The sequence below is a fragment of the Leucopleurus acutus genome (assembly GCF_964270905.1).
Source record: "Leucopleurus acutus genome assembly, chromosome: 20".
Taxonomy (NCBI): domain Eukaryota; kingdom Metazoa; phylum Chordata; class Mammalia; order Artiodactyla; family Delphinidae; genus Leucopleurus; species Leucopleurus acutus.
The window spans coordinates 11,468,421-11,482,239 of NC_139162.1; the positions used below are offsets into that span (position 1 = coordinate 11,468,421).

The 13,819-nt window shown below is 37.6% G+C and overlaps 1 protein-coding gene across 6 annotated transcripts in view; it reads right to left on the reverse strand.

Annotated features, from left to right (window-relative positions):
• The window catches only part of CNTNAP4 (contactin associated protein family member 4), a gene marked incomplete at both ends in the record, with an annotated part of 261,875 nt that overhangs the window by 28,082 nt on the left and 219,974 nt on the right, over window positions 1-13,819 (reverse strand). For all 6 annotated transcript variants that reach the window (XM_082862478.1, XM_082862479.1, XM_082862481.1 and 3 more), the window contains 2 exons: window positions 2,879-3,097; window positions 3,820-3,990. In XM_082862478.1, coding sequence (XP_082718604.1) covers window positions 2,879-3,097; window positions 3,820-3,990 — 390 coding nt within the window. The remainder of the gene's footprint in view (window positions 1-2,878; window positions 3,098-3,819; window positions 3,991-13,819) is intronic.

The window sequence follows — 13,819 nt, forward strand, 5'->3', positions numbered from 1 at the left end:
CCTTGCCAAAGGTTATTAGCAGGAGTAAAAAGAGTGAAACACTAACAGCGATAACCGACTCACTAGCAAGTGGTGTGCATCTCCATGTAAAATGTGTCCCAACTCTCTTTATCACCATTTCCCCTTTAGTCCGTGCCACCACGATCTCTCATGGGGACTAATGCCGTGGCCTGCTTCTACCCTTTCCTTCCATCCATTTTCCTCACAGCAGTAAGAGAGAACATGGAAAACGTAAATTAGACCATGCCACTCATCTGATGCTTTAGAACAAAATCCAAATTCCTCACCATGGCCTTTGCACCATCCTCCTCTCACACCAATTCTCTCCTCAGCCACCACGACTTACTCCTTAACTCCTGAGAAGTTCATTCCCACCGCCTGGAATTCTCTTCCTTCGGATATTCCCAGGGTTCCCTCTTCTGCTTCATCTGGCCTCTGTTCCAATGTAAGGTCCTCAGAGAGGACTTCTATGAACACCCTACTTGACATAGAAGCCCCCCAAACCAAATTGTTGCCTGATGCCTTACTTTACTTTTTACTTTATTGTATTTATCATTACCTGAAACTTTACACACACACACACACACACAGACATATGTGTGTATGCATGCCTGTGTGTGTATATGTAAATTGTTTTTATATATATTTATATACATATTGTTTTTTTATTCTGTTTTAGTTTTTACTCTTTTATTGGCTGCCTCTTGTCTCTTCCACTGAAACATACTCTTACGAAGGCAGAGAACTACTTTTGGTCTCGGTAGTGATACATTAAACTAGCTGTAATTATTACCAGTTTTTTACTACTTTTCACCCACTTTATGCTAATTCAGTATAACCTTTTAATTATAATTTAAATTCTATTGAATCTTCCCACAGGGGAAAGGTATTTTCATCTAGAAATAAAAAAAAATGCTGATTTGTTTGATAGTAATGTTGTAAATTGACAAATTACTATTTTGTCTTGTACGTATTATTCTATTAGCTTGTTTGGGGCCCCTTCCTAAGAGTGGTTCACTCTTGCAGTAGAGGTGAAGATGAAAACAGACCCTTATGTGGCCTCTTGACAGCCAACAATGTGCCTCTACCTAAGGCTGCAAGCCTTTTTTTTTTTTTTTTTTAACATGAGTCCATCTTTAATATTATCACATTAACCACTTCAATTTGCTCAGTTACCTATGAGTAGGAAGGAGGGAACTGTATAAAGAGATTTTTATTAATAGATGTAACTTTTTTTTCAGAGATCTTTCTTTCTGCCTTTCCTTTTTAATTTTCAGCAACTTTGACCTAAACATAAGAAAGATTTCAGTTTTTAAAACTTTCAAGTAACACAATCATCCTTGAATTTAACACATGTAGGAATGTCAAAAGCCTAACCAACTGCCTCATAAAGATGAAGTCTCTTAGATCTTATTAAAATTATAACACATGACTGATGGCAAAAGACTCAAGTCTGTTCGAACACACAGTTGTGTGTCATAATAGTACTTCTATTCATTACAACTACCTGAAACCAAATTAAGGCTAGGATTCCCATCAGACACAATATATAGTGACTCCACTTCTATGAAGTTAAAATTCATACGAAGAATGAAAGGTCATGCACAGGCAAACTGCAGCAGATTTCACTGAAAAATTCGAGGACTGTTTCAGCCTTCTCAATTTCTAAGAATAGTAAGGCTATTTCCTAGATCCTGACAGATTTGAAACTGCCGTACCTTTTCTTGTGGCCATCTCTTATTTTTCGTAACTCAAGAAATATCTATGTCAATTTCCTGACTGAGCTCCTAGCATGTTATTGAAAGAAAAGTTATGTATTTCTTTTCATGATTTCTTTGTGATTTCCATACCCTTAAATAAGCTTCATCCTTTGCAGTGAAAGAGAATAAAACAAGGCTGTTAAGCAAGAGAAGATGTAATGGGGATCTGATGAGAATTTTGTCCTAAAACATAACTCTTACAAGTGCTTGAAATATAACTTCTGATAATTTACAATTTATCCTGCTTGACAGCATTGCTGTGTCCTCATTTACACTAAAGTGTATGAAAAGTGATCAAGGCATAATTCCTTGAACTTCATGGTCAATAAGTTCTGTTAAGTAATTAGCAGAGATGTAAAATAAAACAAACACATCCAGAAGGATTTTGCTATCAAGTCTCTAAAATACCAAGTGAATGTATTTAGAAAATAAAGGAACAATGTTTGGATATAAATATGAAGTAGGTGGTCACAAGACCTGAGAAAAACAGGGAAAATAAGGGACACCAGAAGAACTGGTGAAACTGGTCAAATCATGGATCCTACACCCTTTGCTTGTGCTTTTTTTTTTGCCCCGCTATTGGCCTGTTTTACACAGGGGTCACTGGTTGGCATCAGCTGGATTTATAAGGAGGGTTCTTCCACTTCCTGGGGAAAAGAGGTAAACATTTCCAATATTATATTAAAGATACTAATATTAAAGAAAAACTGAAACAAGCCACATAATCTGTAATAATAAGAATGTTTACATTAAATCTATTCAGTGCTGTAGGTCAATTATATCTCAATAAAATGGGAATGGAATAAAAGAATGCAGGTTTAGGCATCAGTCAAACACAAATTTGAAGTTCATTTATTAGGTGGATTCCTGAAGACAGATCATTTCAGCTCCCTGAAACTCAGTTACCTCGTCTGTAAAACAGAGATAATACCCATTTCACAGGTCGGTTACGAGGAAGTAATAGAACACCTGGCGCAGCCTGGAACACAGGTTCTCAATAAATGGTGATTTGGTGGTGGTGTTATCATGATCTTATAGTTGGTGTTGTATTTTATGTTGGCCCATCTCTGCACTTACATCATGCAATGAAAGACAAACTCCCTAAAAGCAGGACTTACCCACAAAGAGCTGACTGTTGAGCTGCAGGAGGACATGCCCATCAGCCGGAGCGGGCTGCGTCCTTGGTGAGAGCTGATCCACTTGAACAGATGCCTCTCTCGTGTTCCTCTCAACCCTAACGTGGTGCCACTGGTTGTCGCTGAAGTGAGTGGGTGACTGCACCGAGATTTCAAAAGGCCCATTCCCCACATCGAATGAAAATGTCACGACTGCAGGAGCTGGAAATGTCAGACATGAAGATTGTTCACGTTAGTCCCCGTGGTGGAGAGCTGAGTCTTCAATATACTCAGGAATAGCACCATAGCATCAACGGTCACTAAACATGAAGACAATGGTTTGAACTCTATGGAAGGAACCGTTGATGTCGGCACAGAATAGATGTGGAATGAGACAGTAAAATACATTTGTATTTTGGGGAAAAAATGGATTCTAAGAAATTCATCACCAGAGTTAATTTTTCATGGTAATAAAAATGAAAGCTATTTAGCCAGGGCAAGAAAACTAAACAGCATCTGGCATTTTATATAAAAATAATTTTGACAGTGATTCAAAGTTTATTTAATTTCAAAAGCATGCAATATGCATTTGATATCAAAATACTAATAGCAGTCTAAGAGGATATCAAAACAATACAGCTGGTTGATTTAATTAGGTAATTTTGAAATTAACTGAGAATTTGGATTTTTAAAAATTTTTAATTTTTTGAATTTAAAAGACTTAAGTTGGTTCTAGAGAAGACTAGTAATTTCCCCAAATTATTATATATGTTAAATATCAAGTAATTTTCTTGCAAAAACGCTATCTTAATATCATAGTTTTTTTCAAAAGGACACAATGAAAAGATTCAGCTGATAAAGTAGAAACATAGCACTTTAAAAATTAGTTAAAGAATTTACTCCTAAATAGAATCCCATAGACTTCTAAGGAAAAGAAGACTTACAGCGTAGCTCTATCCGTATAAAATCAGTAATCCCCAGGTTCTCTAAAAATACCCCAGATGAAGCTGTTGTCTTAAAAAAGAAAGACACGTCTGCACTAAGTTCTCCGTGGAAAGTAGGAAAATGAAGGTATGAAGCCTCAGTATTGAAGGAAGCTGAATTCCAAAATAACCCTGTTTTTTTTTTAAAGGGAAAAATAAGAAAGGAAAAAAAATTTAAAATAAATGACATAATTACATTTTCTTTTTTTTTTGCAGTTTTACTCTTAAAATATTGCTAATTTACACAAAACTGCTTTTCTTTTGTCTTTTAATTATACAGTATACAAGACGTGAAAACATGATTGGAGATTTTACAAGGGTTGAAATTCTGGATTCCTTCCAACATGGGAGAGGAATGATCACTGCAGTAACAGTCTGAAAGTTATATTTCATATAAGGAAAATAACCTGCAGCCTAAATACCAAAGCATTATGATAAGACCTGCCAAACATTAATAGACTTTTTTTTATAACTTAAAAATTTAAACACCTACATTACTTTGAATAACAAAAACTCTACAGAAGCTCAAAGTGTTTTTTGTTCTAATACTTCTAACATACCTTACAGAGTTACACCACCAACTAACTGTTTTCATTAATGGGTTTTGTGATTTTCTAAACTGAGATTGGCAGTCAAAATATTCTCATCTAATTAAAGATCAAGACACTACTTACTCTGTGCTATGCTGATATGCTCATGAAAATGCTCTTTTCATTCAAAACTATCTTTTATTTTGCTTATAATAGTGAAGTAGGAAAAGGGTTCTCAACATTTTTTTAAATGCTCAAAATAACGAGAAAATGTTTAAAAACTGTAGTATAAAGTAAGACATCTACAAAAATTATGTGGACTATAAAGTAAATTATAATTTCTGTCCAAATACAACTTCTTTTTTTTTTTTTTTTAACATTTCTTTTTTTTTTTTTTTAACATCTTTTTTGGAGTATAATTGCTTCACAATGGTATGTTAGTTTCAGCTTCACAACAAAATGAATCAGTTATACATATACATATATTCCCATATCTCTTCCCGCTTGCGTCTCCCTCCCTCCCACCCTCCCTATCCCACCCCTCCAGGCGGTCACAAAGCACCGAGCTGATCTCCCTGTGCTATGCGGCTGCTTCCCACCAGCCATCTACCCCACGTTTGGTAGTGTATATATGTCCATGCCTCTTTATTGCTTTGTCACCGTTTACCCTTCCCCCTCCCCATAGTCCCAAGTCCACTCTCTAGTAAGTCTGTGTCTTTATTCCTGTTTCACCCCTAGGTTTTTCATGACATTTTTTTTTCTTAAATTCCATATATATGTGTCAGCATACGGTATTTGTCTCTCTCCTTCTGACTTACTTCACTCTGTATGACAGACTCTAGGTCTATCCACCTCATTACAAATAGCTCAATTTCGTCTCTTTTTATGGCTGAGTAATATTCCATTGTATATATGTGCCACATCTTCTTTATCCATTCATCCGATGATGGACACTTAGGTTGTTTCCATCTCTGGGCTATTGTAAATAGAACTGCAATGAACATTTTGGTACATGAGTCTTTTTGAATTTTGGTTTTCTCAGGGTATATGCCCAGTAGTGGGATTGCTGGGTTATATGGTAGTTCTATTTGTAGCTTTTTAAGGAACCTCCATACTGTTCTCCACAGTGGCTGTATCAATTTACATTCCCACCAACAGTGTAAGAGGGTTCCCTTTTCTCCACACCCTCTCCAGCATTTATTGTTTCTAGATTTTTTGATGATGGCCATTCTGACTGGTGTGAGATGATATCTCATTGTAGTTTTGATTTGCATCTCTCTAATGATTAGTGATGTTGAGCATTCTTTCATGTGTTTGTTGGCAGTCTGTATATCTTCTTTGGAGAAATGTCTATTTAGGTCTTCTGCCCATTTTTGGATTGGGTTGTTTGTTTTTTTGTTATTAAGCTGCATGAGCTGCTTATAAATTTGGGAGATTAATCCTTTGTCAGTTGCTTCATTTGCAAATATTTTCTCCCATTCTGAGGGTTGTCTTTTGGTCTTCTTTATGGTTTCCTTTGCTGCGCAAAAGCTTTTAAGTTTCATTAGGTCCCATTTGTTTACTTTTGTTTTTATTTCCATTTCTCTAGGAGGTGGGTCAAAAAGGACCTTGCTGTGATTTATGTCATAGAGTGTTCTGCCTATGTTTTCCTCTAAGAGTTGGATAGTTTCTGGCCTTACATTTAGGTCTTTAATCCATTTTGAGCTTATTTTTGTGTATGGTGTTAGGGAGTGATCTAATCTCATACTTTTACATGTAGCTGTCCAGTTTTCCCAGCACCACTTATTGAAGAGGCTGTCCTTTCTCCACTGTACATTTCTGCCTCCTTTGTCAAAGATAAGGTGACCATATGTGCGTGGGTTTATCTCTGGGCTTTCTATCCTGTTCCACAAATACAACTTCTTATTTTCACCTTCCCATTCATTTTTTGGTTACATCTACAAGTTTCTACAAGGTTTCTTTTGAAAAAAAATATTCTCGGTCTTATAAAAACAAAGCATGGAAAAGAAGATACACATGCAGTGGCATGAAGTGACGGAAGTGAAATCCAACTGGATACACGAGGTTGATGAGAAGCATTATCGGAGAAATGAACTACGCATTGCCGCTGCTACCAGCAAGTTGTCGACACATCAAAAATAAATATACGTCTTCAGTTTTAAGCAACAGCCATCATATGTACTCACAACACTGAATGAAATTCTACTAAATGACCTTCCTGGAAGAAAGACGTATTGATCCTCTGAAGTTAGAACACAGGAATTTCAAAACAACGTTTTGTTATGTTAGCAGAGAACAGACACCTCGTTAAGTTAAAAGTCACGAACTTGACTTGGCTTCTATTTGTTCCTTAGATTATGATTTATTTTCTATAAATTCTGGATCCAAACAAACGGTGCTTACATCTATTGTATTTTTTCCTGTATGTCCTATGGACCTGATTCAAAAGTCAATCCTCAGCTCATATGTGGACAATTTTAGAGCTGAGTTTATTCAGCTGCGAATATACTTAGAGGGCTTTTTTCCCCCCTACATCCAAATGAAACTGTATATTTTCTGAGTATGTCAAACTTTGCCATTATTTCCATTCTACAGCTATTTCCGTGCCTAGACATTTTGCTCTCTACGAAAGACAGCAAGCAAAGCAAAATATCAAGCCAGGGGTAATAACACATTAGTGTTCTTAAAAGTTTTTACCTGACCTATTTTTAGAAGGAATTAAATGCCTTTCTGTTGAAATGTGTGAACATTAAAATAAAGCTGCAACTTTAAATTATGGAGTATTATTAAATCTTGCTCATCTGGAGTGATTACTAAGAGGAACCCTCAGAATTACTTAAAGGTCTAAATTAGATATTATTACTATAAGAACACAATATCCCACTTGTTTCATTTTTATATCACAACTAACCCAATAAAGCATCGTACAGAGGGCTTCAGGGAACGGGCTGAAACAGAGGAACAATTCTTTGAATTGCTGCTATTTTTACAATGAATGCTTCTACAGTAATGAAAACAATTTATTACCTTAGGTAGTTTAAACACTCACACACACATAGTACCACATTTATCTAGTTAGCAAACCTTATTTTACAGACTCACAATAGGTAAAAAAATGAAGTAAGATCACTTTATTGAATTAAGAAATTGCTGCTAATTCACAACAACTATAAAGACAGGAAAGGCCAATATTTCCAAATGATAGCTCAGCTCTTTACAGACTGTGCCAGGAAGCACCCAGGAGGCTCTGGGCTGCCTCTGACAAAGGAGGGGCAAGAAAGCGGAAGCAGAGCAGAGCCCAGCAGGCAGACACCAGCCAGAAGCGGCAGGTCTTCTGAAGAGAGGATTTCATGGCTGGGGTGGATTAAAAATCCCTCAGCTACGCCTGGAGCAGACCAGAATGCAATCACTTACTATATGAATGCTCTTTATCTTCCCAACAAAATGCCATTTGCAGCCACATGGATGGACCTTGAGATTATCATATGAAGTGAAGTAAGTCAGACAGAGCAAGACAAATAGCATATGATATCACTTATATGTGGAATCTAAAAATGATACAAATGAACTTATTTACAAAACAGAAACAGACGCACAGAAACAGAAAACAAATTTATAGTTACCAAAGGAGAAATGTGGGGTGGGGGAGGATAAATTAGGAGTTTAGGATTAACATATACACACTACTATATATAAAACAGATAATCAATAAGGACCTACTGTATAACACAGGAAACTCTACTCAGTATTCTGTAATAACCTATATGGGAAAAGAATCTGAAGAAGAATAGCTATATATATATATATATGTATGTTAAAAAACCATGATGTATTATTCTAAGTAATTATTACTAATAATTAATAAAAGTAATTAATAATTAGTATATTCTCAATTACATTCAATATAAGGTACTAGAGATTTGGAAAGATTCTTTCAGGGATACCACTTACTTATTAACTTTCCAGAATTCAAAAGAAATTGTAATGAATAATGGGACCCATATGGTTTTTTACATAGAAAAGGAAGATGTACTAAGTATTTAATTCCATACATAAAAAAGAGCCCGTATAGGAAAATTAACTTAGTAGAATATTAAGATTACAAGTAATTTTTAAAATACCTGTTTTGCTAAACTTTTATTTATATCATTTATTAATGATAATGATTCTCCTTTTAAAAGGAACAGATTTATAGAGACAGAAAGTAGATTAGTTGGCTGGGAAGATGGAAGGATTGAAAGATGACAGGGGCTAAGAGGTGAAGAGTTCTTTTTAGGGTAATGAAAATGTTCTAAATTGATTACAGTAGGTTACACAATGCTATGAATATACTAAAAGTCACTGAATAGTTCACTTTACATGGGTGAATTGCATGGGATGTGAATTATATCTCAATAAAGATGTTTAAAAAAAGGACAGTATTTGAAAAATCTGTGGGTTTTTTTGTTTTAAAGAAGATGTTGGGGGTAGGAGTTTATTAATTAATTAATTTATTTTGGCTGTGTTGGGTCTTCGTTTCTGTGCGAGGGCTTTCTCTAGTTGTGGCAAGCGGGGGCCACTCTTCATCACGGTGCACAGGCCTCTCACTATCGCGGCCTCTCTCGTGGCGGAGCACAGGCTCCAGACGCGCGCAGGCTCAGTAGTTGTGGCTCACAGGCCCAGTTGCTCCGCGGCATGTGGGATCCTCCCAGACCAGGGCTCGAACCCGTGTTCCCTGCATTAGCAGGCAGATTCTCAACCACTGCGCCACCAGGGAAGCCCCAAATCTGTTGTTTTTAAGACATTGTTTTACTTTTAAAATCAAAATGCATATGACATGCTAAAACTACCTTTCCTTCTTTTTCAAAACCACTTATATGAAGTATGATTGACATGTAAAAAGCTGTACATATTTAGTGCATACAACCTGATGAGTTTGGTAACACTACCTTTCTTCTTTTTTATTTTTTAAAAATTTTATTTATTTATTTTTGGCGGCTTTGGGTCTTTGTTGCTGCGCGCGGGCTTTCTCTAGTTGCGGCAAGTGGGGGCTACTCTTTGTGGCGGTGTGCAGGCTTCTCGTTGCGGTGGCTTCTCTTGTTGCGGAGCACGGGCTCTAGGCACGCAGGCTTCAGTAGCTGTGGCACGTGGGCTCAGCAGTTGTGGCTCATGGGCTCCAGAGCGCAGGCTCAGTAGTTGTGGCGCACGGGCTTAGTTGCTCCACGGCATAGTGGGATCTTCCCGGACCAGGGCTCGAACCCGTGTCCCCTGCATTGGCGGGCGGGTTCTTAACCACTGCGCCACCAGGGAAGCCCCCAACACTACCTTTCTTAAAAGTGAATAAAATAAAATGAAATACAGAAATGCAAAGGCAAGGGATAGTTTACTAGTCAAATGAATCTTTCTGAGCACTTAATCATTTTAAAAAGCTGGAAATACGGGTTTCTTTAATGAAAACTTTTATTTTGAGATAACTGTAGATTTTCATGCAGTTGTATGAAATAATAAAGATTCTGTGTACCCTTTACCCAGTTTCCAACAATGATAACATCTTGCAAAATTGTGGTACAATATCACAACCAGGGTACTGGCATTGATACAGTTAAGATGCAGAACATTTCCATCGCTGCAAGTATTCCTTAGCCTTCCCTCTTAAAGCCATACCCTCTTCCATCCTGCCCTCAACCCCTCCTTAACCCCGGCAACCACTAATCAGTTCTCCATTGTCATTTGAAAAATGCTCTACAAATAAAGGCATACAGTACGTAGCCTTTGAGACTGACAATTATTTCACTTATAATGACTCTCTGAAGATTCACACAGCTTGCTGTGTATGTCAATAGTTCATTCCTTTTATCTGCTGAGTAGTATGCCATGGCATGGATGTTCCACAATTTATTTAACCATTCACCTGTTGAAAGACATCTGGGTTGTTTCCAGTTTTCAGCCATTAGGAATAAAGCTGCTATGTACATCCACGTACAGGTTTTTGTACAAATATAAGTTTTCAGTTCTCTGGGATAAATGCCAAGGAGTACAATCACTGAGTCGTATGAGAGTTGCATGCTTGTTTTCTATGAAACTGTCAAGAGTTCCCAGAGCAGCCATATCATTTTACATTGCCACCAGCATGTATGAGTGATCAGTTTCTCCACATACCTACCAGAATTTTGTGTTGTCACTATTTTCTTTTTTAATTTTAGCCATTCTGAAAGGTGTGTAGTGATATCTCATTGTGGTTTTAATATGCGTCTGCCCAGTGGTTAATGACTTTGAGTATTTTTTCAGGTGTTTAATTGCCACCTGTATTCTCTACTTGTTGAAATCTCTCTTCATGTCATTTACCCATTGCGTTCCTGGCTTGCAGATGGTTGCATTCTCACCATGTCCTCACATGGCCTTTCCTCTGCGCACAGGTGAAGAGAGAGAGGGCTCTCTGATGTCTCTTTGTCTTCTTATAAAGACATGAATCCAATCAGATTAGGGACCCATGCTTATGGCATCATTTAACTTAAATTATCTCCTTAAAGACCCCACTGCCTAATACAGTCCCATTGGGGGTTAGGGCTTCAACATATGAATTTTGGGGGTGGGGAACAATTCATTTCATAACATCCATACTTTAATTGGACTGCTGCTTCTTTTTTCATTGTTGACTTTTGAGGGGTCTAGTATCTCTAGATACTAGTCCTTTGTCAATTCTCAGCCCACATCTTACTTAAACCTATCAGCAACAATTCATGATTGATTATTTTCCTCTCTTTGAAATATGCTCTTCATTTGGAGTACAGGATACCAGCACTCATTTGCCTTTCTCATTAGTGGTATCGTTCTCAGTTTCCTTTCTTTCTTCTTCCTCAACTCCCCAACCTATCAGTGTGGGAATGTCTCAAGGCCCTGTCATTATACTACTCCACCCACAATAACTCCTGCGGGCCATTTCATGGCTTTTAAATATGCTGCTGACTTATAAATATACAACTGAAGCCTGGAACTCTCAAACTAACAACTCCACATCTCTATGTGAATGTCTAAGAGCATCTCAGCGTTAATATGTTCAAAAACAGAATTCTTAACACTCCTCTGCAACTCCTTGACCCCAGCAGCAATCTTCTCCGTCTCAGTTAGTGCCAATTCCATGCCTCTAACTGACTGTGAGACCAAACACCTTGGTATCATTCTTGACTACTCCTTTTGCAACCTACATCAATCCAACAGCAAATGTGATTGCTTCTCCTTTCGAATAATACACATGTTACCACTATCATCACTGTGCCCATGGTCCAAGCCATCACAATCCCTCAGCTGTTGGTGATATGCTCATCAGCTCTACCCTGTTCAGTTTCACTAAAGCATAAGTTAGACCACACTGCTCCTCCTCCCAAAATTCTCTCCTGTTTTCCATTCTCATTCAGGTTGAAAAATAAAGACCTTTCAAAACCCTCAGTGATCTGACCACCAGTTTCCTCTCTGACTTATACCCTTCTCCTCTTTGCACACTCTGCTCTGAACATACGGGCCATTTTGCTGTTCCATGACCATATCAGCAACAGTCCCATCTCTGCGTGGATACTCTGGCTTTCCCCACTGTGTAAAGTACTTTCACAGATACTCACATGCCTTGCTCTCTTATTTCCCTCAGATTTTTATTCACATGCCACCTTCATAGTGAGCACCTAACAACCATCATATTTTAAATGCTCAATCCCACCCCAGTCCTCTCTCAGCTGCACTGCCTTCACAATACTTACGAGTGTCCGTCACACCAGATTACTTATTTGTTGTCCATCTCCCCCACCTCAGGAGAACTTGAGCTCCAAGAATGAAGATCTTCTTCTCTATTTATTTTTGCCTATTTCGTTCACTGCTGTTTCTCTCTCTCCCTGTCAGTCTCAATGTGGGGAAAACATGGCGCAGTGTATGGGCTCAATAAATATTTGTTGAATGAAATTATAAGATTCTCTTTGTCATAATAGCAATCAGAAAGCTTAGAGTAATCACGCCCAGTTTGGTTGTATCATATGTATCTCATAAATATACTCAAATTCTTTGGTAAACAAGTAGAAAGAGGAAGGTAAAGAGAGGAGACCAAAGAGAAAGAAGAAAGAAGAAAAGCAAGAAGATGAGGGCGTTAAAAGGGTGGAGAAACTTTAAGAAAATTAAATAAAGGAAACCCAAGGAAAGAAAACAAAATGAAACACAAGAACGTAAAAAGAATTTATTAATGGTGAAGGATTATCAGATATAGTGGAGCTTGCAAAATTATATGATTATCTGTTAAAATGGAATTGATCCTCATTCTTTTTAATGGTTTATATGTAGTCTGCCAAATGGAACAGAACTCTGTCAATGGAAGAGAAATTAACCAAATCACTAGTCAATATCTTTTTCCAGTCTGAGAATACAACTTCTGCAAAGTTATTTATTGCCTACATGCACCTTTGATTATTTAATGCATTCTGGGCAGCTGTGATTTCTCAGACAGCTGAACAAGTCGATGCAGGCAAAATGAAGAAACCAATTTCAATGACAAGAGTCTAAGAAAAAGAAACTTAGAACAATCTTTTCTAACCACGTAGGTTTTGAGGGTGCCTTGGTGAGACATAAAATTTCAACACAATGAATTAACTGAGAAGAAATACATTTCATAAAATTGGCTGAAAAATTCAAATGCCAAAGAGTTAAAAATACAACCTTGTCCAGAAAAACAAATTGAGAGCAGAAATTTAGATCACGCTTACAACTCTTTAAACCGATTATAAAATGCAGGTATACGTTTTACCACATCACAGCCTATTTCAGGAAAAATTAATACCAGCACACAAGACTGAGATGCATCCTTGTTAAGTACTGACCTATAAGGATAACTATTCCTTAAGTTATTCTGTCAGAAAAAGCAAATCACCTCAAGCTGGAAAAGTCAGTTTGGCCTCAGAATTTCCCACAGCAATATTAAAAACTAGAAGATACAGGAGGACCGTCCACAAATTTCTGAAAGAAAATGTTGCCAGCCTAACTTTTTTTTAAGCATTAAGGTAACAGATAGACCTTGTCAAATTTGAAAGAATTCTGAGAATAAAGCACATACAAACTCTTTTGGGGAAAAATAAAAATAAAGCATTCCTTCATAACGAAATATAGTCCATCAAAAGATACCTAGAGGGCTTCCCCGGTGGCACAGTGGTTGAGAGTCCGCCGGCCGATGCAGGGGACACGGGTTCGTGCCCCGGTCCGGGAAGATCCCACATGCCGCGGAGCGGCTGGGCCCGTGAGCCATGGCCGCTGAGCCTGCGCGTCTGGAGCCTGTGCTCCGCAACAGGAGAGGCCACAACAGTGAGAGGCCCGTATACCGTAAAAAATAAATAAATAAATAAACAACCATACAAATAATAGCATAACTAACAAAAATTGGGACATGGGGGGAGAAAAAGACGAGGAAGGAACAGAGGAGT